The sequence below is a fragment of the Bubalus kerabau genome, chromosome 6, assembly GCF_029407905.1.
Source record: "Bubalus kerabau isolate K-KA32 ecotype Philippines breed swamp buffalo chromosome 6, PCC_UOA_SB_1v2, whole genome shotgun sequence".
NCBI classification, from domain to species: Eukaryota; Metazoa; Chordata; class Mammalia; order Artiodactyla; family Bovidae; genus Bubalus; species Bubalus kerabau.
This window is the reverse complement of record NC_073629.1, coordinates 114091705-114113879: the sequence shown is the minus strand read 5'-3', so window position 1 is coordinate 114113879 and position 22175 is coordinate 114091705. Positions and strand designations below refer to the sequence as shown.

Sequence of the window (22175 nt, the reverse complement as noted above, 5' to 3'; positions counted from 1 at the left end):
AGTCAAAGGCTTTGGCATAGTCAATAAAGCAGAAATAGATGTTTTTCTGGAACTCTCTTGCTTTTTCGATGACCCATCGGATGTTGGCAATTTGATCTCTGGTTCCTCTGCCTTTTCTAAAACCAGCTTGAATATCTGAAAGTTCACTGTTCACATATTGCTGAAGCCTGGCTTGGAGAATTTTGAGCATTACTTTACTAGCGTGTGAGATGAGTGCAATTGTACGGTAGTTTGAGCATTCTTTGGCATTGCCTTTCTTTGGGATTGGAATGAAAACTGACCTTTTCCAGTCCTGTGGCCACTGCTGAGTTTTCCAAATTTGCTGGCATATTGAGTGCAACACTTTCAAAGCGTCATCTTCCATCACTTTTCCATGAATTCCATGAATTCCACAATTCCATGAATTCCATCACTTCAACCTCCATGATCTCGGTTATGTGAAAGAAATCTAGGTGCTCATTTACGCATAAATGAGTTTAGAAGGATACACCTAAACTGTGAAGACTGGTTGTCTTTTATTTTAATTTCTCAGTGAACACAGACTTTTTTTATAATCAGAAAAAAAGGTTTCCATTTTAGAGATGAAAAACTCTTAAGTGTAACATCGTCCCTTGGTGCCTGAATTCCTGCCATCTTCCACCCCGACCTCCTTTCCTCTTATTCCTCCTCCTGCGGTGACGTCTAGTAACACCTAGACTTGAGTGTAGCAACACCCTGAGTGCCTGACTGTGGTTCTGTTCAGGCCAACCTCTAAAGAGCCTTCTCCAGGCTCTTTCTCACCTCCCTGATCTTCCCCATCAGCCTTCCCTCCAGCACACACATAGCACTCTTGCACACCAGGCCCCATGTGTTTTAACTTGTGTCACTGCTCACAGAGATTTGGTGAGGGACGTGCTCTCAGTGTCCACCTTTTACAGGGAAGGAAGCTGAGGCTCAGAGGGGCTGAGTAAGTCCCCGAGGTCACACAGCTGGGATGCGGTGGGGCCAGAGACTGAGCATAGCAGCCTGGCCCCAGAGCCCCGGCCTCCGCAGCTGGGCGCCATGGTCTCCATGTGTCCACTGTGTGTCTGGCCCCGTGTGTCCCGCTGAGGGAACCACCGAGCTCTTAGGGGGAGACCCTGCCCTCAAGGAGAGTCCACTAGTTTCCAAAGAAACCCACGCAATGCAAAGGCCAAGAGAGTGAGGCATGAAGACGACGGCCCCTGGGCTGGGGGGCGGGCACTGAGAGCACCGGGTGGCTTCTGAGGGTAGCGGCCCTGAGCTTGTGGGGGTCAGAGGCTCTCAGGAGGCATGGCATGGACGAGTCCCCGGACCCCTGTCTCCCATGGAAGGTGGCAGGTGAGGCCTCACCACTTCTGGGTATCTCCTCAGAGCCCAGCCCTGAGGCCAGTGGACCTCCAGGTGGGTTTCTGTCTTTCAGAGCCCAAAATGAACATCAGGACCATCTACCTGGCCATCCGCGTGGTCAAGAACACACTCTCCGACACCCGGTCCAAGGTAACAGAGTGGAGAGACCCAGAAAGGGGGTGTGTGCTGGGCCTCTGCGGGGCAAGTGGAGGGAAGTCAGGGCGCCTTCTTCATCAGCTGCAGCCTGCTTGTCCACCCCTCCCCTCCAGCTCTGTGTGTGGAAGTGGGGCTGCCTTGTCAAGGAAGGCCCTTTGATAGAAAACCTACCTTCCCAGCCAGTCCTGAGTGGGGCTAGAGAAGAAAGTCTCCTCGAAGCTGTGGCCCCTCCTCCGAGACCGTCCCTGTCACCAAGAACCTGGAGTTTTCCTGTAAAGGGGCTCCGACACCACCCTGGACAGAGGAGAGGCCAAACACACCCAGCATCAGCCCAAGCTGCCTGGCTAGCTAGGTGTTTTGTAAAATCATTGCCACATTTGAGAAAAGCAACTCTGCAAATAAAGGTTAAAAAAAAACCCACCATCTTGGCCACTGCAGCCTCGGCCCCCTGGAGTAAAGCTTGGCTTCTGAACATGGCCCCAGTGGCTGACCCCTCATGTCCTGGGGGTGCAGTTCAGGACGGTGAGGGTTTGCACAAACGAGGAAGGCAACAGGGGCACTCGGTCTAGAGCCTGAGGCAGAGCTGTCTTCAATGCCTGGAGGATGGCAGGGGTAGAGGGAAAAGGCTTGTTCTGTGTCGTCCCCATGTATGAGCCCTGGGGAGCCCGGGAGAAGAATCAGGTGGTTCTCACTAGGGCTTCTTGAGGATGGAGCAACTCTACAGAGAAAGCACTGTGCTCCTGTCTCTGAGGGACTTAGATGAGGCTCCTGGGTAGGGCTGCTGCTGAGCGGAGTCCCCTGGATAAGGCAGGCAGAGTCACCTGGATGAGGTGGTGGACAGAGTGGGCAGCAGCCAGGTAGCCCCGGAGACCCCTTCCAGACCACCGCACCCTCAGATCCTGGCTGTCTCGTGTCACGGGGTTGGGTGCAGGAGGCGGAACCTCTAGCGCCCAGCACATCTGTGCTCTGTCCTCTCAGGTGAGGATGGCCATTCTCCGCATCATTGGGCAGCTGGCCCTGTCCGGCTTCCAGGACAGGATCAAAGGTTGGGGCCTGAAGTACGTGTCTGTGCAGCTGACCTTGTCCACCTACAAACTGGTGAGTGACGGTGGAGCAGCCGGGCTTTGGAAATGGTTTCCACTGCACTGAGGAAAGAGCACTGCTCGAGGAACCTGCATGCGTGTACATGCACACAGACACACACAGTAAGCTGCCAGGGGTCTAGAAAATAGTGAAACATGTGCACAGCTCTGGGCATCTGGCAGACTCAGTGTCTGGGTGTCAAGCCTCTTGCGGGAGAGGAAACCACAGCTGAGACCATGGCAAGCCCCTGCCAGCCCACAAGCAGGCATTCCTTGGTTCTGTCTTCCAGACCAACCACAGGGACAACTTTTACCAGAGGGACCTAGAGGAGAAGATGGTCCACAAGGTCACCATGGACACCGTGAGGATCATAACGTCTTCTGTCAGTGGGATGACCAATGTGAGTTGGCACACTGGGCTGCACACTGGGGCTGATGGCTCAGGTCTGTGCCGTGCTTGGCTGCGAGGGGACAATAGCACAGGCCCAGAATTGTGCACTGTTGCTTCTCCCATTCCCACTACTTGGGAGGACGGCGGGCCCCAGATCTTCCAATTACCTGAGCTTGTTTTTCAAGATTCAGTTCCTTGGGTCCTTATTACCTTCACCAGGGCAGTGCTTGGCACACAGTAGGCCTAATACATATCACTTGACTTATTGCTTGAAATGCATCCATTACCTTCAAGCCCCTCACTCCAGGCATGTGCATGTGTGTGCACATGCGCACATGTATTCAGTCACTCAGTTATGTCTGATTGATTGTGGCCCCATGGACTGTAGCCCACCGGGCTCCTCTGCCCATAGAATTTTCCAGGCAAGAATACTGGAGTGGGGTGCCATTTCCTACTCCAGAAGATCTTTCTGACCCAAAGATCAAACCTATGTCTTCTGCATTGGCAGGCAGATTCTTCACCACGAGGGCCACTTGGGAATCCCATGCATATGCATGCAAGTGTGTATATGTGTGAGTGTGCAAATAAATGATTCTAAGGATTATATTTCACAAACATTCATGAGTTCCAACTATGTGTAAGTCATCAGGGCATACACAGGAAGGCTCAGTATGACCCCCAAGTTGTTCACAGGCTTTAGGGGAAACAAATGTGTCAATTTTTAATTGCATTACAATGTGACATAGCAATAAGATAGGAAAAGTTTACCATGACTGCATATGGAGGGAATCATTGTCTATTAATTGAGGCCATGGGCCAGATGCTCCCCATCCAGTGGCAGCTTCTCTTAATTACAGAAATAATAGTTATAGTAATAATAATGGTTACAATTCATTGATCACACGTGGCAGGTACTGCACTAGATGTGTAACATCTAGAGTCTTATTTAATTATCCCAACCACCCTGTAAGATAAGGTCTGTTGTTATTATTACCTAGCTTTTATAAATGAGGAAACTGAGGCTCAGAGGGACTCATTAATTTGCTCAAGGAGTCTAAGCTGGTAAAGAGTGGAGCCAGGATAAAAATGCTCTTTCCTGTTCATTATGCTGCATCCCTGGGGGAGCCCAGTAGCCAGGGATTCTAGCCCTGATCGCTAGAACACATCAAGCAACTTCACTTGTTAGTAGCACAGGAGCTCACCCCAAACTCCTAGGGGTGGGAGTGGGGCTAAAGGGAATCAGGGTCACTGGGGGTGTTCAGTGATCATCTGGTGAGATGGGAGATGGCAGGGTGAAGTTGGAAGGCTAGAGTCATGGCTCTAAGAATCTGTAGAGAAATAGAACTAGTAGGAGATATGTGTGTGTGTGTGTGTATCTCAAAAATATCAATAAATTCAGATATGCAGATGACACCACCCTTATGGCAGAAAGCAAAGAGGAACTAAAGAGCCTCTTGATGAAGGTGCAAGAAGAAAATGAAAAGGCTGCCTTAAAACTGAACATTTAGAAAATGAAGATCATGGCAACCGGTCCCATCACTTCACAGCAAGTAGATGGGGAAACAATGGACACAGTGACAGATTTTATTTTCTTGGGCTCCAAAATCACTACAGAGGGTGACTGCAGCCATGAAATTAAAAGATTCTTGCTCCTTGGAAGAAAAGCTATGACAGACCTAGACAGCATATTAAAAAGCTGAGACATTACTTTACAGACAAAGATCTGTATAGTCAAAGCTATGGTTTTTCCAGGAGTCATGTACAAATGAGATAGTTGGACCATAAAAAAGAGGGAGTGCCAAAGAACTGATGCTTTACAATTGTGGTGTTGGAGAAGACTCTGGAGAGTCCCTTGGACAGCAAGAAGGTCAAAACAGTCAATGCAAAAGGAAATCAACTCTGAATATTCATTGGAAGGAATGATGGTGAAGTTGAAGATCCAGTACTTTGGCCACCTGATGGGAAGAGCCGACTCATTGGAAAAGACCCTGGTGCTGGGAAAGATTGAAGGCAGGAGGAGAAGGAGACAACAGAGGATGAGATGGTTGGATGGCATCACCGACTCTGTGGACATGAGTTTGAGCAAGCTCCAGGAGATGGTGAAGGACAGGGAGGCCTGCCGTACTGCAGTCCATGGGGTCGCAAAGAGTCGGACATGACTGAGCGACAGAACAACAACATATATATCGTGCAGCTGTGAAGGCTGGCAAGTCTGAAATTTAGGGGGTACGCCGGCAGGCTGAAGACTCATGCAGTAGCTGAGGCTGCAACCTTGAGGCAAGCTCTCTTCTTCCTCAGGGAAACCTGTTTTTTACCCTCAACTGATTTGATGAAGTCCACTCACAGTATCCAGAGTAACCTCCTATACAGATTATGGACTTTCATCAGATTGCATCAGAATACCTTAACTGCCACACCTAGATTAGTGCCTGATTGAATAACTGTGCGTTCACTCGCAGAGTTGACACATAGAAACTGATCATCACAATTGGCAAGCACGGCGAGGTTGTCTGCCCAGTGTGCCTCTCTAGGGGATTGGGGGTTAGAGGGAGGGCTGGTCAGAGAGGATGTGCTGGATGCGGGGTGGAGGAGCCCAGCGGGCACAGCATCGCAGGCTGATCCCAGCGCCCCCTTCCTGCCCGCCCCCAGGAATTTTGGGTGAGGCTCCTGTGCTACATCATGGAGACGGACTACACGGAGGCTTTGACCCCCATCTGCATCAGCCTCACCAACCTGGCCGAACGCCAGCTGCATGCCACGGACGAGGAGGCCAATGCAAGCAAGAGCAGGCATGGTGGGCAGCCCCCCTGCGCCAGCTGGAGGGACTGGGCAGGTGGGCTGCCCCATGACTCGGACTGTTCCCCCTTCTCCAGGAAGCACCTTGGAGCCCAGAGAGCCAGGCCTTCCCAAAGAGGCTGCCCTTGCTGAAATCTGAGGAGGTTAAAATTGTACACTCTTCCTCTGGCAGCCCATTCCTCTCATCCCCACCTCCCCCAACCCTGGCCCAGACCTCAGGGCAGGGGTCCTGGCTCAGGCTTCCCCCAGGTGTGAGCTCTCTGGCCCCCAAGAGCCCACTGGAAGGACTGTATATCCCATCCGAGTCCTCTGGAATCACCCCCACCAGGCCCTCCCACTCGCCCCTGATGACCCTCAAGAAAGGGACGAGACCAACCTACTTACGGGGGACCCTGCCATCCAAGGGGGCTGCTGTCATGGTCCTGGGGCTTTGAGGATGGATGTGGCTGGTGACAGGAGGTGACTGCGAGCCTCACAGGACCCAGCGATGGTGAAGGGCAGAGCCTGCTCTGAGCATCCAGCTAGACCACCCCCTGGTCTGCCTCCTGCCCCAACCCTGAGTCTGGGGCTGGCTCCCTCCTGGGTGCCTCCCCTCCCTGCAGCTTCTCAGCAGGCCTGCCCCTCCCTCTTCTGCTGGTCCAAATGCTGAGTTCCTGCTACTCCTGGGCTCACAGCCTCCTAAAGCCTGCAGAGGGAGGGGAGGGGAGCGGGCGGGTGTCTAGTCACTGTTGGCTCAACAAGGCCGAGACTCACAGTAGGAGAGAAACATTCTCACACTGGCCTGGTGTGCACTCCCAAGCGGGCACGTCCTGAAAAGAGCACAGTATATTAATGCATATATAAGGAATTTAGAAAGATGGTAATGATGACCCTATATGTGAGACAGCAAAAGAGACACAGATGTAAAGAACAGACTTTTGGACTCTGTGGGAGAAGGTGAGGGTGGGATGATTTGAGAGAATAGCATTGAAACATGTATATTACCATATGTAAAACAGATTGCCAGTCCAGGTTCGATGCATGAGACAGGGTGCTTAGGGCCAGTGCATTGGGATGACCCTGAGGGATGGGATGGGGAGGGAGGTGGGAGGGAGGGTCAGGATGGGGACACATGTCCACCCATTGCTGATTCATGTCAATGTATGGCAAAACCCACCACAATATTGTGAAGTAATTAGCCTCCAATTGAAATAAATAAATAAATTGAAAAAAAAAAAAAAAGAAGAGCATCTTCTCAGCCCCAGCCTGTAGCACCAGGCTCCTTCTTCCCAGGATGGCCAGTTGTAATGATGTTCTTTGTGGAAAAGCCCCTGTCCTGACCCCTCCTGCATTCTGCAGGGCGCTGGGATGCTGTTGGGGCAGCACCTTGCAGGGAGAAGCTCTCCCGGGGCACAGGAGCGGGGCAGCCTCAGTATCCTGTATCTTTCTCTCCCCAGTGGACCTGCCCGCGCCACAGAAGCTGCTGGCCCGTCTCCTGGTGAGTGGCTCATGGGGCCGTGCACTGGCCTGGCCCCCCGCTGTGTCCTGCGGCGCCCCTCCCATGAGCTCCTAATCCCCAGGGCCTCCAGGGGGAGCAGGGAGCTGGATGCTTGGCAGGACAGAGCTTTCCAGGCTCCTGTGTCCCTCTGGGGAGATGCGGCAAGGGCAGCAGGCTCCCAGATTTCTCTGCTGGCCCTTTGAATGGCCCCAAGCATCCGCAGGACACTGTCAGCAGCCTGCCCTTCCCTGGGGGTCAGCTCTGCCCTGCACCCATGCATCCTCCTCCTTGTGTTGACCCTGCTCCGAGGTCCATGGAACCCTGGGTGGGGAGGGAGCCTGCGCTGTCGTGTCTCCTTTCCTCCCTTCAGCATCCTCTGCAGGGATTCTCTGATCCTGGGAATCCTCGGAGCTCTGCTTGAAAGGCCCCATCCTGTCCAACTCTCCCTTTATGGGCTCGGGCAGCGAGGCCCCAGGTTGGGGTGCACGGGGCCTGGGGCTGCCCAGCCCAGGAGAGGCCCCACTGGAGTCTTGGTGTTCCCCAGGTACTGATGTCATCCCCCTACAAGGGGGAGGGCCGCGGGATCGCCATGCTCAACCTTCTGAAGACCCTGAGCCAGAGCATCGCCCCCTCCATGGCCGACATGTGGGAGCTGGAGATCCCGCTGCTGGTCAAGTACCTGGAAGGTGAGATGTCCGGGGTGCATGTGCAAGCTACCTGCTAAGTGTACATACCGGGTATAGTCATGTGGCCTGGGCAAAGGAGCCTGTGGTGCTTGTGTGAGTCATCCCCTGCCTTCAGGGTACCCACTGGGTGCTAGTCCTGTGGCCTGAGCAAAGGAGCTCAGATGCACGTGTGATCTCCTCACACACACCCTTAGTGTACACGCAATGTACTAACCACCTGGTCTGAGCAAAGGAGCGGGGTGTGTGAGCCACCCCCAAGCAGTGTACATGCCGTGTACAAGTCACGTGGCCTGAGCCAAGGCGCCCAGGCTCCAGGTGGCCGGCACAGCCTACTCTGGTCCTTGGGAGGGTGGGGAGGGAAGTGCAGCGTGTGGGGAGCCCGTCCACGGAGGACCCCAGCTGCTGCATTTAGGAGGTGGCATGGAGGAGCAGCAGGGGAGAGGACCACGGGTGGCCTTCTCTCTGCAGAACACACTGAGTTTACATGGAACCAGAAGACGTGGGAGGACAAACTGATTCAGGTAGAGGCGATCCCGCTGCCTGAGGCCGGGGTGGGGGGCAGTGGGGGCAGCTCTCGGTGGGTTTCGCATCTGGGGAGTTTAGGAGCCCCTAGGGAACACGTTCCCCTCCTGCCAGAAGATTGGGGAGCACAAGCAGCTACAGCAGGAGACCCCACCCTGGAAACCAAGAGCCCCGGAGGCGGCCCAGGGGACCCCCTCTCAGCAGCCCCCAAGCCCACACAGCACTAGCGCTGGGTCGGGGCTGAAAGGGCGAAGCCATCTAGAGACCAGGGAAGGCGCTAGAGAGGGAAAGTCACTGCTCAAGGTCACACAGCCCTCTGGAGCACTGCACACCTGTGCCTTCTTCCCCCACCCCCAGTTTCTGAGAAACTCCCTCAAGAAGACTCGGGGTTCCAACTGGAGCCTGCGTCTGAGCAAAGAGCTGAACAACCAGATCGAGAGCTTCAACAGCCCCTCCCTGGAGAAGGTTGGTTCCCAGAGGGAGGGCTGTTCAGACAGGGAGGGGACTCCGGGACAGCGCGTATGAGACCAGGTACGCCTGAGGGTGTCCACAGCACCCCAGGAGGGGAGACGGCTGGCTGCCCTAGGCCCAAGGCCTCTGGTGTTTTGCTCTGTCTTGTTTTTCCCTCAAGAACCTGCTTTGTTGGAGCTGGGGGGCATTTCCCCTCCAGTCACCCGCTTCCCCATTCCTCTCACCTCGCCCCCCACCTGCAGCGTTACCCCTGCAGAGTCCATGGCAAGGAATGAGATGTCTGAACGTGTTTTGGTAAATAGTGCAAAGGGTGAAGGTGACGCTGAACCACAGGATGCCAAAGGGGGAGGACAAGGCCTGGAGGGGGATATAGAGCTGGGGCTTGGTGGTGGACCTCCACCTTTGGCAGACAGGGGTGGAAGAACAGAACACCTTCTCTCAGACCTGCTGCACACCCACCCCCATGCCTCCCCACACACCAGTTTCTCCTCCCTGTCTCATCCAGCTGTTGGCTCATGACCACCGCATGTGTGTATTTCATTGTTAAGGGGTCTTAACAAAACTATAAACATTGCTGACAATCAGAGAAGGTCTTCACCAATGGAAAGCATTTCATGTTCACAGATTGGAGGACAATATATTTAAGATGGCGACACTTGCCAGTTTATCTATAGATTCAACACGCCCCCACTATAATCCCAGCGGCTTCCCGCCCCCACCCCCGGAGACTGACAAGGCGATCCTAAAATTCCTGTGAAAAGATAAGGGGCACAGAATAGCCAACACCGTTATGATATAAAAACGAACAAAGTTGGAAGACTTGGATTTTGCAATTTCAAGACTTCTTGCATAATTACAGTAAACAAAACAGGGTGATCCTGGCATCAGGACAGGTAACAGGTTGATGGAATCGAATCGAGGGTCTGGAAATAGACCTCACATTCACTGTCAATTGATTTTCAACAAGAGTGCCAAGACAATTCAGTGGGGAAGGAGGAGTAGTCCCTGCAACAAATGATGCTGGGAAGACTGCATAGCTACTTAATAAAAGAAAAGCTGCATTCATAAAAGAATGAAGTTGGGCCCCTTCCTCATACCATACACAAAAATTAACTCAAAATGGACCATATATGTAAATATAAAAGGTAAAACATAGAATTCTTAGAATGAAACATAAATCTTCATGATCTTGGCTTGAGCAAAGTCTTCTGAGAAATAACACCCAAAAGCACAAGTGATGAAAGAAAAAATAGATAAATTGGACATCATCAAAGCTAAAAAGTTTTGTGCTGAAAATGGTACCGTCAAGAAAGTGAAAAATCAACCCACCGAATGAGAGAAAATATTTGCAAATCTAGTCCCTGAGAAGGGACTTGTGTCTAGAATATATAAATAACTCTTATAACTCAATAATACAATGACAAATAAGCCAATTTAAAAATGGGTGAAGGAAAGATATACAAATGGCAAGTAATCACATGAAAAAATTTTCAAGATCATTGACATTCAGTTCACTTCAGTTCAGTCACTCAGTTGTGTCCGACTCTTTGCGACCCCATGAATCGCAGCACGCCAGGCCTCCCTGTCTATCACCAACTCCTGGAGTTCACTCAAACTCACATCCATTGAGTCCGTGATGCCATCCAGCCATCTCATCCTCTGTCATCCCCTTCTCCTCCTGCCCCCAATCCCTCCCAGCATCAGAGTCTTTTCCAATGAGTCAACTCTTCGCATGAGCTGGCCAAAGTACTGGAGTTTCAGCTTTAGCATCAGTCCTTCCAAAGAACACCCAGGACTGATCTCCTTTAGAATGGACTGGTTGGATCTCCTTGCAGGCCAAGGGACTCTCAAGAGTCTTCTCCAACACCACAGTTCAAAAGCATCAATTCTCCGGTGCTCAGCTTTCTTCACAGTCCAACTCTCACATCCATACATGACCACTGGAAAAACCATAGCCTTGACGAGACGGACCTTTGTTGGCAAAGTAATGTCTCTGCTTTTGAATATGCTATCTAGATTGGTCATAACTTTCCTTCCAAGGAGTAAGCATCTTTTAATTTCATGGCTGCAATCACCATCTGCAGTGATTTTGGAGCCCCAAAAAATAAAGTCTGACACTGTTTCCACTCTTTCCCCATTTATTTCCCATGAAGTGATGGGACCAGATGCCATGATCTTTGTTTTCTGAATATTGAGCTTTAAGCCAACTTTTTCACTCTCCTCTTTCACTTTCATCAAGAGGCTTTTTAGTTTCTCTTCACTTTCTGCCATAAGGGTGGTGTCATCTGCATATCTGAGGTTATTGATATTTCTCCTGGCAATCTTGATTCCAGCTTGTGCTTCTTCCAGCCCAGCGTTTCTCATGATGTACTCTGCATATAAGTTAAATACACAGGGTGACAATATACAGCCTTGATGTACTCCTTTTCCTATTTGGAACCAGTCTGTTGTTCCATATCCAGTTCTAACTGTTGCTTCCTGACCTGCATATAGATTTCTCAAGAGGCAGGTCAGGTGGTCTGGGATTCCCATCTCTTTCAGAATTTTCCACAGTTTATTGTGATCCACACAGTCAAAGGCTTTGGCATAGTCAATAAAGCAGAAGTAGATGTTTTTCTGGAACTCTCTTGCTTTTTCCATGATCCAGCGGATATTGGCAATTTGATCTCTGGTTCCTCTGCCTTTTCTAAAACCAGCTTGAATATCTGAAAGTTCACTGTTCACATATTGCTGAAGCCTGGCTTGGAGAATTTTGAGCATCACTTTACTAGCATGTGAGATGAGTGCAACTGTGCAGTAGTTTGAGCATTCTTGGGTATTGCCTTTCTTTGGGATTGGAATGAAAACTGCCCTTTTCCAGTCCTGTGGCCACTGCTGAGTTTTCCAAATTTGCTGGCATATTAAGTGCAGCACTTTCACAGCATCATCTTTCAGGATTTGAAATAGTTCCACTGGAATTTCATCACCTCCTCTAGCTCTGTTCGTAGTGATGCTTTCTAAGGCCCACTTGAGTTCACATTCCAGGATGTCTAAGGAAATGAAATCAAAACCGCAAGACATTACTCCACACTCACAAGGATGGCTGAAATCAAAAACACAGATAATAACAAATATTGACAAGAGTATGGAAAAATTGGGACTCTGATATATTGCTGGTATAAATACAAAATGGTACAGTGTTTTTGAAAAACAGTTTGGCATTTCCTTGAAATGGTTAAATCTGGAGCTACCTATGACCTGGCAATTATGCTCTTAATTATATATGCCCAGAAGAAATGAAAACATATGTCCACACAAGAGCTTGTGCGTAAATATTCAGAGCAACATCATTCAGATAGCCAAAAAGTGGAAAAAACTCAAGTGTTCATCAGTCGATGAAAGAGTAAACAAAATGTGCTATATCCATATAACAGAGTATTATTCAGCCATGAAAAAAAATGAATTACTTACATCTGCTACAGAAAGGATGATCTTTGAAAGCATTACACTAAGTGCAAGAAGCCAGATACAAAGGCCCACGAATGATATGGTTCTACTTATTTGAAATATCCAGAACAGGCAAATCTAATGAGACAGAAAATTAGATGGGTGGTTGTCATGGACGAGGGGAATGTGGGGTGATTGGCAATGTGTACAGGCTATGGTTTTTCCAGTGGTCATGTATGGATGTGAGAGTTGGACTGTGAAGAAAGCTGAGCGCCGAAGAATTGATGCTTTTGAACTGTGGTGTTGGAAAAGAGTCTTCAAAGTCCCTTGGACTGCAAGGAGATCCAACCAGTCCGTTCTAAAGGAGATCAGTCCTGGGTGTTCATTGGAAGGACTGATGCTAAAACTGAAACTCCAGTACTTTGGCCACCTCATGAGAAGAGTGGATTCATTGGAAAGACTCTGATGCTGGGAGGGATTGGGGGCAGGAGGAGAAGGGGACGACAGAGGATGAGATGGCTGAATGGCATCACCAACTCGACGGAGGTTGAGTCTAAGTGAACTCCGGGAGTTGGTGATGGACAGGGAGGCTTGGCGTGCTGCGATTCATGGGGTCGCAAAGAGTCGGACATGACTGAGTGACTGAACTGAACTGAACTGAAAGATGTTTAAGAAGAATTTTTAGAGAAGTCAACTGAAGTTTTCATTTGTTCATATATGTACCCTTCATAATAGCATATGTAAAATATACACAGCAATGTCTATCTTCTGTAGCTATATGCTATAGATTTATGGGTACAAGATCTTATCAGATGTCAGCTCAGGGCCAGATGCCCATTTGAAAGAAACTTGTATATAGTATTTAATAAGCCAATGCATATAATTCAACCTTATTACAATAACTCACCTAGCTTAAAGGAAAGTAAACAAATAAATAGGGTTTCATTGGCTCAGGTAGCTTAAAAAGTCACGACTGAATACAGTGGCTTAAGGAATTTCATCAGGACTCTCCCAGACTCTTCATCACTCAGACAGGCATCTTCTGGGGGTAGGGGGAGCAAGGCTGCTGAAGCCTCCAGATTTGTAATTCCGGTAGATAGTCATTCTTTCCCCAAAAGTAACAGGCAAAACTATCATCTCTCCTATAAACAAACAAAACAAAAATATGGCATAATGAAAAGAGACCCTATTCAAAGCAGCAACACAATGTAAAATATGTAACCAAATAAAAATAGTGAGTATATGAAATATGTGGAACCAAGGTGGAGAACCCCAAATTACAAGAAGGGGCAGAAAGGCTGAAAGAAAGCCTGACCAAACACACTCTCTGCTTCTTGGATGGGAAGGCTCAGTGTTGCTCAGGTGTCCTTTTTTTCTCAAGTTAATCTGCAATACAGGGACTTCTCTGGTGTCCACTGTTAGGACTCCGTGCTTCCACTGCAGCGGGCAAGGGTTTGATCCCTCGTCAGGGAGCTAAGATCCTGCACAGCAAGTGATGCGGCCAAAAAAAAAAAAAAATCTGCAATGCAATTTACTTCTAATTTTCCCAAAAGGGAAATTTGTGGAAATCTGAGTTTTATTTGACAATATCATTTCCATGTTTGCCCTAATGAAAAAAATGTAAGAGAATAATAGCTAAGAGCATATTTTTTAAAAAGCTCATTAGAGAAGTATTTGTTCTCCCAGAACAAAGATGTAAGTGAATGAAATGAAATACAACCATGGAGTGACAGGAAGAATATACTGATGAATATTTTTATAGTCTTAACATGGAATAGAACAGACCTTCATATGCATAAAAAGAATCTTTTAGAAAGACAAAGGAAAAGAAAGAGACTGTACTCTGTGAAAATGAAAATTGTCTGCATGACCAAATGAAATCACTATGAATAAAATCAAAAGAGAAATGAGACACTGGGGAAATATGGACAACAAGAGTGATCACTTAAGAAGTGAGCCTCAGGCAATGCTTGGTTTTATTCTTTGCTTTAAGATTTTTTTTTTTAATGTGGACCATTTTTTTAGAAGTCTTTTTTGAATTTGTGATGGTATTGTTTCTGTATTATGTTTTGGCTTTTTGACTGCTTGATTTTAAACCCCGGTTCTACTACTTCCTGCTAATCTTCTTGTCTCAAAATACGCATTTGCCTTTCAGAGTTGTTGTACAGATTAAGTGAGATAATATATGTGTGTTCTCGTTATTTTTTCCCAAATGTACACACAACATTCTTGTAAACAAAAAATAAGTGAAGTAATCCAACAATGGGGAAAGAATAGAGGAAGAAATACCAAAATTGGATCATGAGAAGATGCAAAGATAACTAACCAAGATGCAAACATTTCACCTCTCGTGGATGATACCCTAAGGCAGAGAGAAGGCAGGAGGATAAGTGCTCCTAGGTTTGTTGGTGGGAGTGTAGATTGATTCAGTTTATATAGGAGAGAAACTTGGCCCCCACTCTTGCTAATATGCCTGCCCTGCTACAGCCTAACCTCTCAGATTAGCCTGGATCAAATCAGATCAGTCTCTCAGTCGTGTCCGACTCTTTGCGACCCCATGAATTGCAGCACGCCAGGCCTCCCTGTCCATCACCAACTCCCTGGATACTTGTTTTTAAAAATATACAAAAGGCATATTTTTAAATCTGGAGGAACAAGTAGGGACCTGCCCTTGGCAGTGACCCCAGAGGGCCCGGTTGGAGGCTTGAGGCTCCTCTGTCCCTTCCGCCTCGCCAGGGCTTTCTGTACCGGGCCTTGGGCTTCACCCTGTCCACGGGCCTGGAGGCCGACAAGGTGGAGGTGCTGCTGCTGGAGCTGCTGTACAAGACAGACTACAGCAACGACTTCGACCGGGAGGTGAGGGTGCCCCGTGGTCCCCTCCGGGCCTTGGGAGGATGTGCTGTGTGCGTGCCTGTGTGTGTGTGTGTGCCTGTGTGGTTATCCGTGTGTGTGGGGGGCAGCGGACGGAGTGTTCCCCAGCACCCCCGCCCTCAGCCTGCCCGATGGATCTCCCTGCAGGGCGTGATCCTGTGCTTTGGCCTGTGTGCCCGGGGCCAGGCGAAGACGGTGCTGGGCGTGCTCCATGACTTTGAAGAGAGGATCCAGGAGTCGGAGCAGTCCTGGCAGATTGGCGCCTGGCGGGTGAGGCACCCTTGCTCCATCGTCAGCTCTCTGGAGGCCTCTTAGAATGCTGCTCTCAGCACCCAACAAAGGCTCTTCAGTTCAGTTCAGTTTAGTTCAGTCGCTCAGTCATGTCCAGTTCTTTGCGACCCATGAACCACTGCACGCCAGGCCTCCCTGTCCATCACCAACTCCCAGAGTTTACTCAAACTCATGTCCATTGAGTCGGTGATGCCATCCAACCATCTCATCCTCTGTCGTCCCCTTCTCCTCCTGCCCTCAATCTTTCCCAGCATCAGGGTCTTTTCAGATGAGTCAGCTCTTCGCATCAGGTGGCCAAAGTACTGGAGTTTCAGCTTCAACATCAGTCCTTCCGAAGAATATTCAGGACTGATCTCCTTTAGGGTGCACTGGTTGGCTCTCCCTGCCGTCTTACTGAATCTCAATAAGAAACTCCCCTCTGTGTCTCCTTCACCAAAGTGGAGTGGGGAATTGGACCGAGGCAGCCAAGGGCTGGTCTCTGGAGGCTGTCCATTCCATCTGCAGGGCACAGTGCCCCGGGCTGGCTGAGCCCCCAGGGGGCCACCAGCTGAGTCACTGATGCCTCAGGTTTTGGCCTTGACCTTGGACCCTTGCCCTGGGGATCTGCTAGTTTAGAGAGAATTGGGAGTGTCCCAGCTTCTCCACAAAGTGGTGCCTGAGACCTGGATTTCTATTCAAAGCCTGGAGAATGTGGGCTCCCCTGCCCCTCCTTCCATGGTGGGTTGGGTGGCCTCCAACACCTCCTCCTAGAAGAGCTAGGCTGAGGCTCTCTGTTCCCAGTGAATCACCAGTGACTCAGGAGCTCCTGGCCCAGAGCAGGTGCTCAGTAGGTGAAGGCATGAAGGCGGGCATAGCTGCCTCTGGTTGGGGTGTCTGCACAAAACCCCTGCAACCGGGCGGGCAGTCATGGCCAAGTCTGACTTGCTCACCACACTACAGCCAGGGCATAGCGTATAGCAGGAGCTCAATAAAGGTGTGCCCAATGATTGAATACATGACTGAGCACTTCAGGTGCCCAGGAGACACCTGAAGGAATAGATCCCCTCCCCAATGGCCACAGTGGTTTCTTCCCCTTCTCGCTGGCCTCACAGAAGGACCATCCCTGGAGGCGGGAGACAGTGAAGGGCGCACTCATGGTGATGTACAGCTGTGTGGCCTCGCACTGCCACCCGCAGATGCTTCTCATCCACGTGGACAACCCCATCACCACCAAGATCATCCACCACTACTCCAGCAGCTGCCAGGTAACCCCGGGATCCCACCAACATGCCTGCCCTGGCGATGCCCTCCTTGAGCCCCAGGCTGGGGCGGGGGGAGAGCCACCCTGAATCATTATCTGGGCACTGCCAGCCCCACCCAGGAGATTCAAGTCCTGGAGTCCTGTCGGTCACTCAGCATTTAGGAAAATCATTGCCCCAATCTCTGCTGTTCTCTGCTGCAGGGGCGGGGGGAGTGTGGGGTGTCAGCGGTGGGGAGCAGCCCTTCCCCCATTACTGAGTAAGGGTGATTGTGGGTTGCTGAAGTCATAGGACAAGCCCTTGCCCAGCCCCTTGCACATGCCTTCTCTCACCTCTGCCCCTATCCTGACATCTGACCCCAAGCCCTTTCATAAGGGTCAAGAAAGGGGCTGTCTTCAGAGAGGCAAAGGGACTGGCTGCTTTCTTGGAAAGGCAAGGAGGAGAAAATCAGGGAATAAAGGAGAAATGACTTTATTATTACTGTTTTGAAAACTGTGGTGAAGTACAAGACGTGAAACTTGTCATCGTAACCACTTTTAAGCATGCAGTTCATTGGTTCAGTTCAGTTACTCAGTCGTGTCCAACTCTTTGCGACCCCATGGACTGCAGCACACCAGGCCTCCCTGTCCATCACCAACTTCCGGAGTTTACACAAACTCATGTCCATTGAGTCGGTGATGCCATACAGCCATCTCATCCTCTGTCGTCCCCTTCTCCTGCCTTCAATCTTTCCCAGCATCAGAGTCTTTTCCAATGATCAGTTCTCCACTTCATGTGGCCAAAGTATTAGAGTTTCAGCTTCAGCATCAGTCCTCCCAATGAATAGTCAGGACTGATTTCCTTTAAGATGGACTGATTGGATCTCCTTGAAGTCCAAGGGACTCTCAAGAGTCTTCTCCAAAAGCATCCATTTTTTGGCACTCAGCTTTCTTTACAGTTCAACTCTCACATCCATTCATGGCTACTGGAAAAACCATAGCCTTGACTAGACAGACCCTTTGTTGGCAAAGTAATGTCTCTGCTTTTCAATATGCTGTCTAGTTTGGTCATAACTTTCCTTCCAAGGAACAAGTGTCTTTTAATTTCATGGCTGCAGTCACCATCTACAGTGATTTTGAAGCCCCCCCAAAATAAAGTCTGTCACTGTTTCCACTGTTTCCCTATCTATTTGCCATAAAGTGATGAGACCAGATGCCATAATCTTAGTTTTCTGAATGTTGAGCTTTAACGTACTTTTTTCACTCTCCTCTTTCACGTTCATCAAGAGGCTCTTTAGTTCTTCTTCGCTTTCTGCTGAGGGTGGTGTCATCTGCTTTTCTTAGGTTATTGATATTTCTCCCGGCAATCTTGATTCTAGCTTGTGCTTCATCCAGCCCAGCGTTTCTCATGATGTATTCTGCATATAAGTTAAATACACAGGGTGACAATATACAGCCTTGATGTACTCCTTTTCCTACGTGGAACCAGTCTGTTGTTCCATGTCCAGTTCTAACGGTTGCTTCCTGACCTGCATACAGGTTTCTCAAGAGGCAGGTCAGGTGGTCTGGGTTTCCCATCTCTTTCAGAATTTTCCAGTTTCTTGTGATCCACACAGTCAAAGGCTTTGGCATAGTCAATAAAGCAGAAGTAGATGTTTTTCTGGAACTCTCTTGCTTTTAGATGATCAAATGGATGTTGGCAATTTGATGTCTGACTCCTCTGCCTTTTCTAAATCCAGCTTGAACATCTGGAAGTTCACGGTTCACATACTGTTGAAGCCTGGCTTGGAGAATTTTGAGCATTACTAGTGTGGCATTAAGTGCATTCAAACTGTTGAGCAGCCATTGCCATCATTCATCTCCAGACCTTCATCTGCCTAAACTGAGACTCTGTCCCCACTAGCATCAACTCCCCAGTCCCCCTCCCCTAGCTCCTGGCATCTACCCTTCTACTTCCTGTCTCTATGATGGTGATGTGCCAGGCATCTCATATAATCTGAAATCACAATGCTTGTCCTTTTGAGACTGGCTGATCTCATTTCGCATGATGTCTTGTGCATGCCTTAAAAGCAAAACTGATTTGACCTCCATAACTTGCTCTGCCCCTACAGTGATGCACAGGCTCAGATCCTCTGGTCAGTGAAGGTGCCCCTGACTGGCATTGCTGTACTTGGGCTCAGGATGGAGGGGTTTTAGGATGCAGCACCTTCTGGGGGGCCACTGGGGGGCTGTGCCCTGTCCAGCGCCTGGCCAATGTCCCCGCCAGGTTGCTGAAGGGCAGAATGGGGCAGCCGTCTCTCAGCGTGCCCCTGATACTGATACTTTCTCAGCAGGGGAGAGGGTGTTCTATGTGGCCCCAGGGTCCGGGAGCAGGGTCTCGGTCTTGGGGTCTTTGGGGCTCACCCACAACAAGGTCCTCTCTGGCCCTCATCGTGGTCACAGGACATCTGCCTCAAACTGGCCTTCATGAAGAGCGTGGTGCAGGTCACGGATGCCATCAAGAGCATCAAGGACCTGGAAGACTTCCAATTTGCCCAAAAGGCGACTCTGACCGGCATTATCATGGTAAGCCATCTGGGGGGCTTCCTCCATCCTGGGCAGTTTGGGAGATCTCACTCTGCTGACCTGAGGCCATCTGAAGCCCAAGGGGTGACAGGGGTCTCTGAGGCACCACCTGTCTCTCTCAGTTTGGCTTTGACCTGACTGTAGGTGTTCTTTGTGTGACATTCTTATATCTGATAAAGGTTTTCATGGCCAGGAAACATTCTAGAAGCTGGGGCTGAAGACCCCTGCCCTCAAGCCTGGTAATGCCCCCGAGGTGTCTGGTTCAGGGTTGGGAGACAAGCCCCATGGGTCAGCCCTAGCTAACCCAATGTTTCTCCATAGTCAGGACCAAGAGGTTGGGCTCTGCCGTAGGCAGGACTTACAGCTACTTTTGCCCAGAACTTTGTTAAGACCTAGAAAGTACCAGCTGTCCAAAGGCAAGAGGCAGTGACAGGGGCTGCTGAGGCTGTGGGTCAGCCCCTGTCCCTCGTCCCCAGACCTCTCCACTCCCTGCAATGGAAACCCTGGCCCCTGGACACCCTCTGGCTGCACTGGCAGCAGCCTGGAGGGAAGGGAGATGTAGATGGAACAGGAAGCCCTGAGAAAGAATCCGACATTCATTAGGCTCCCGCTCGGGGTCGAGAGCGACACGCATGTAATTTCACACCAGCCTGGCACAGCCCTGTGGACCAGGCCCCAAGTCCTCATGTCACACCTGAGCAAGGGCCCAGGATGAGGAAGTGATTTGCCCAAGGACACACAGTAAGTGGCAGAAATGAGCTAGAGGCACCAGCCCATCTTAGCTCCACTCCTCTCCTGAGGTTTTGCTGCTTCCCCTGGGCTTCCCTCATAGCTCAGCTGGTAAGGAATCTGCCTGCAAAGCGGGAAATCTGAGTCGATCCCTGGGTTGGGAAGATCCCCTGATGAAGGGAAAGGCTACCCACTCCAGTATCCTGGCCTGAAGAATTCCAGGGACTGTATAGTCCTTGGATCGCAAAGAGTTGGACACGACTGAGCAACTTCGCCTAAAACGTCAAAAGCCAACTGATCATGAAAAGAACGAAGTGCATGCGGTATCGGAGCCCATCGCACAACGTCAGGCCCTCCTGGCTGTAACCCAGGGAGTGCCCCTGCCATCGTGGTCACTGTGCATCCGAGCCCCTCCCTGGCCATCGTGAGACTCCGGCTGGCCTGGCGGCTCACTGTCCTGCCGTCCCGGCAGGCGATCATCAAAGCAGAACCGACTGACAGCCTGGTTTCTCCCGTGCGGACCATGGCCATGGATGCCCTCTCATACTTGAGGTGAGCCGGGCCCTGACCAGGCCCCAAGTGCCATCCTGGGCTGGAGAGGAGGTCTGAGGCCCCCTCTCAGAGCTTCTGGGGAGGTTGCACCTCCTTCGGGGCTTGCCTGATAGCTCAGACAGTAAAGAATCTGCCTGCAATCAGAAGACACGGGTTCGATCCCTTGGTCGGGAAGACCCCCTGGAGATGGGAATGGCAACCCACTCCAGATTCTTGCTTGCAGAACTCCATGGACGGGCTATAGTCCATGGTGTCAAAAAGAGTCGGATACGAACACTTTCACTTTAAACAAAATTACTGGATTTGGGTAGGAGCAGAAGGGTCCTAGAAAGGTGAAATACAGGATCCCTTTGGAAGGCAGGAGTTTGAAGTTTAAGAAGGAGGTGGCTCTCCCTTCTGAAGGCAAAACAGAGCCAATGAGGAACTTGTAACAATTCTGATACCCTGCCCCACCAAAGACTTAAATAAGGATCCCTGGAGCTGGGCATGGCCCCTGGGGCCCTTAGAAAGCTCTCCTGTGATTCTAGTATGCAACTAGGCTTGAGATCCACCTATGAAGGGGACAGAAAGAGAATCAGCTGGCATGCATCACGCAAGTAGCTACTACCACCAAAGGTTTATTAAAACACAGATGGCCTCCAATCCAGAAGTTTTTTGTTTTTTTTTTTAAGATTTTTTTTTTAATGTGGACCATTTAAAAAAAAGTTTTATTGAATTTGTTACAGTATTGCCTCTGTTTTCTGTTTTGGCTTTTTGGCCACAGGACATGTGGGATCGAACCTGCACCTCTGGCACTGTATGGCAAAGCATTAACCACTGGACTGCCAGGGAAGTTCTCCACTACAGAGTTTTTGATTCAGCAGCTCTGAGGTGGAGACGTAGAGTTTGCATTTTCTAATAAACTCCAAGGGGATGCTGCTGCTGCTCCTGGTCCAGGTATTACAGTTGAAAACTCCTGGGCCAGGACCAACCAGAAGCAAAGTCTGTGGATGCGGTCAGGGAGGACCAATGGAATGTTTCTGAACAGGAGAGAGAGACTCAGAGCAGACAGTGATAGGAGAGGCGGCTGTGGACACCTGAGTCTCCCCTTCAGTCACAGACAGACAGTGGACACCAGTGGGTGGAGCCAGGGCCCTTGTGGGGGGACAGACACCTGAACCCCCAAACAGAGAAGCTGGCCCCTTCCTCATTCTGTGATATGGCTCCTCCCACCACCCCCCAGACCGGGCAGAGCAGGGTCTCAGTTCCCCACTGATCACTCCTCTTATCACTTCTTTCTCTAGCAAACTGAAGCCTTTCTACTCCACAGAGGAAAGCAGTGAGCTGATGGATATTAGTATACACTCTGTAATTTCTCTCCAACCCCCAGGAGAGAGCAATGAGTCCATTAAGGTAGGTCCCTCCTGGCCACCTCATTTTCTGGGTCAGTACTTGGAAGTTGATGTTAACTTCCAAGTTAACAGTGCTGGGAGCCCACCGTCCTGGACCATGTGGGAGTGGTCGGGGCAGCAAAGTACAGCAGCCTCTGTCAGTAAATGTAAGGTGATACTGGCTGCTGTAACATATGCACTCTGAAACCTTCATGGTTTAACATGAT

At 50.0% G+C, this 22175-nt stretch overlaps 1 protein-coding gene across 1 annotated transcript in view; it reads left to right on the top strand.

Moving 5' to 3' along the window:
* MROH2A (maestro heat like repeat family member 2A) overlaps window positions 1-22175 on the top strand; it is a 56146-nt gene that overhangs the window by 16287 nt on the left and 17684 nt on the right. Inside the window, 14 exon segments of the mRNA XM_055587030.1 lie at window positions 1421-1497; window positions 2482-2601; window positions 2876-2986; window positions 5626-5770; window positions 7209-7249; window positions 7794-7935; window positions 8404-8456; window positions 8815-8922; window positions 15091-15210; window positions 15373-15495; window positions 16608-16760; window positions 19175-19297; window positions 20499-20578; window positions 21862-21970. Of these exon segments, the coding sequence (XP_055443005.1) occupies window positions 1421-1497; window positions 2482-2601; window positions 2876-2986; window positions 5626-5770; window positions 7209-7249; window positions 7794-7935; window positions 8404-8456; window positions 8815-8922; window positions 15091-15210; window positions 15373-15495; window positions 16608-16760; window positions 19175-19297; window positions 20499-20578; window positions 21862-21970 (1505 nt within the window).